Source organism: Etheostoma cragini, chromosome 19 (assembly GCF_013103735.1).
Source record: "Etheostoma cragini isolate CJK2018 chromosome 19, CSU_Ecrag_1.0, whole genome shotgun sequence".
NCBI lineage: Eukaryota > Metazoa > Chordata > Actinopteri > Perciformes > Percidae > Etheostoma > Etheostoma cragini.
This window is the reverse complement of record NC_048425.1, coordinates 18,366,066-18,367,525: the sequence shown is the minus strand read 5'-3', so window position 1 is coordinate 18,367,525 and position 1,460 is coordinate 18,366,066. Positions and strand designations below refer to the sequence as shown.

General features: G+C 46.5%; 1 protein-coding gene across 2 annotated transcripts in view; it reads left to right on the top strand.

Moving 5' to 3' along the window:
* dennd4c (DENN/MADD domain containing 4C) overlaps positions 1-1,460 on the top strand; it is a 35,427-nt gene that overhangs the window by 31,334 nt on the left and 2,633 nt on the right. For both annotated transcript variants that reach the window (XM_034856464.1, XM_034856463.1), the window contains 4 exons: positions 1-127; positions 328-465; positions 683-800; positions 1,218-1,374. The exon at positions 1-127 is cut by the window's left edge and continues 132 nt beyond it. In XM_034856464.1, the coding sequence (XP_034712355.1) occupies positions 1-127; positions 328-465; positions 683-800; positions 1,218-1,374 (540 nt within the window). The remainder of the gene's footprint in view (positions 128-327; positions 466-682; positions 801-1,217; positions 1,375-1,460) is intronic.

Below are 1,460 nucleotides of genomic sequence, written 5' to 3'. Positions count from 1 at the left end.
TGTGTGTGTGTTTAAGGATGGCATGGGGACTAAACGGCCGAACCCCAAACCTGTGTCCGTACCGTACCTCAGCCCCTTGGTACTCCGCAAGGAGCTGGAGACCCTGTTGGAGAACGAGGGAGATCAGGTACACACACACACACACGCACACACACACACACACGTACCACTGTACCCAAGCCTGGCATTCCTGGGGACACTATGGCCCAGCTATGGCAAGATCTTTTGTTTCCTCCATAGTCACAAGCATGAGCAGACACACACACACACACAGTTTCACAGTCTGCTTTATAGCAGCTACTCAGCTACTCTGTCATGTCCAACCAGGTGATCTACACCCACAAGTTCCTCAGCCAGCACCCCATCATCTTCTGGAACCTGGTTTGGTATTTCCGTCGCCTGGACCTGCACACTCACCTACCTGGTCTCATCCTCACCTCTGAACACTGCAACAAAGGAGTACAGGTTAAAGACTTAACGTGTCATCATCACTATTCTTTCACTATTATTCTCTCTGCCATTTTTGTTATGGCTTTTCTTCATATTTACTTATCTGTCATTCACTCTTTGTCAGGGACCTCATTCTGTCCCAAGCAAGTGACTTCAGCCTGTCCTATGTTTCCTTTGTGGTCTCTTTGGCAGGAATATAACTTGAACATATATGTCAAATGTCTGTTTGCAGCTGCCCCTGACATCGCTGTCCCAGGACAACAAGCAGGTGTACATCCAGCTCCTGTGGGACAACATCAACCTGCACCAGGAGCACGGAGAGCCCCTCTACCTGCTCTGGAGGACCTTGTGTGAGTGTCCACCCTCTTGTATTAGCCATTAATGTAGCGGTCCCACCGTAAAAAAAAGTTACCCTTTTTACTGCCACAATGTGAAGAATTTGTGAATGGGAATTTCAGACGACTTGATGTGTTTTTTATTTGTAGAAACCTTCTCTACTACTAGAGGGAGACAAAGACAACTATTTTTATGTCCTAAAGGTGTGCAGATATATTGCAAATTGAGCTAAATATGAATGTTTCAGGAAGGGCATACTGTAAATGGTTTAAAATTAGCTGAAATAGTGTCAAGAAAATGACATAATGAAAATAGTTATTCATCCTTTTTGGATACACTGTCACTGTTGGCCAGACCTGAGTGAGGCTTGTTACTAAAAAAGACAGAACAACAGTCTTTCTGATGGAGTGTGTGTGTGTGTTGTTTTCTAGTGGAGAAGAAGGGGACCTTGGCTCCGACGGACCACCAGGAGATTCGCACCCTCCTCAACACGATTGTTCACAACATCCAGACCAACGACGTCTACGGGCCGATCAACTTGTTGATCCGAGAGATCAAACGGCGCCCAGAGGGCTTCAAACGCCAGAGGTCAGACTGTCTGTGTTGTTTTTCAGACAACAGCAGTGACCAGTGCTAGTTAGTGTCTGTTAGCTCACAGGGCTCTAGGGTGCTAG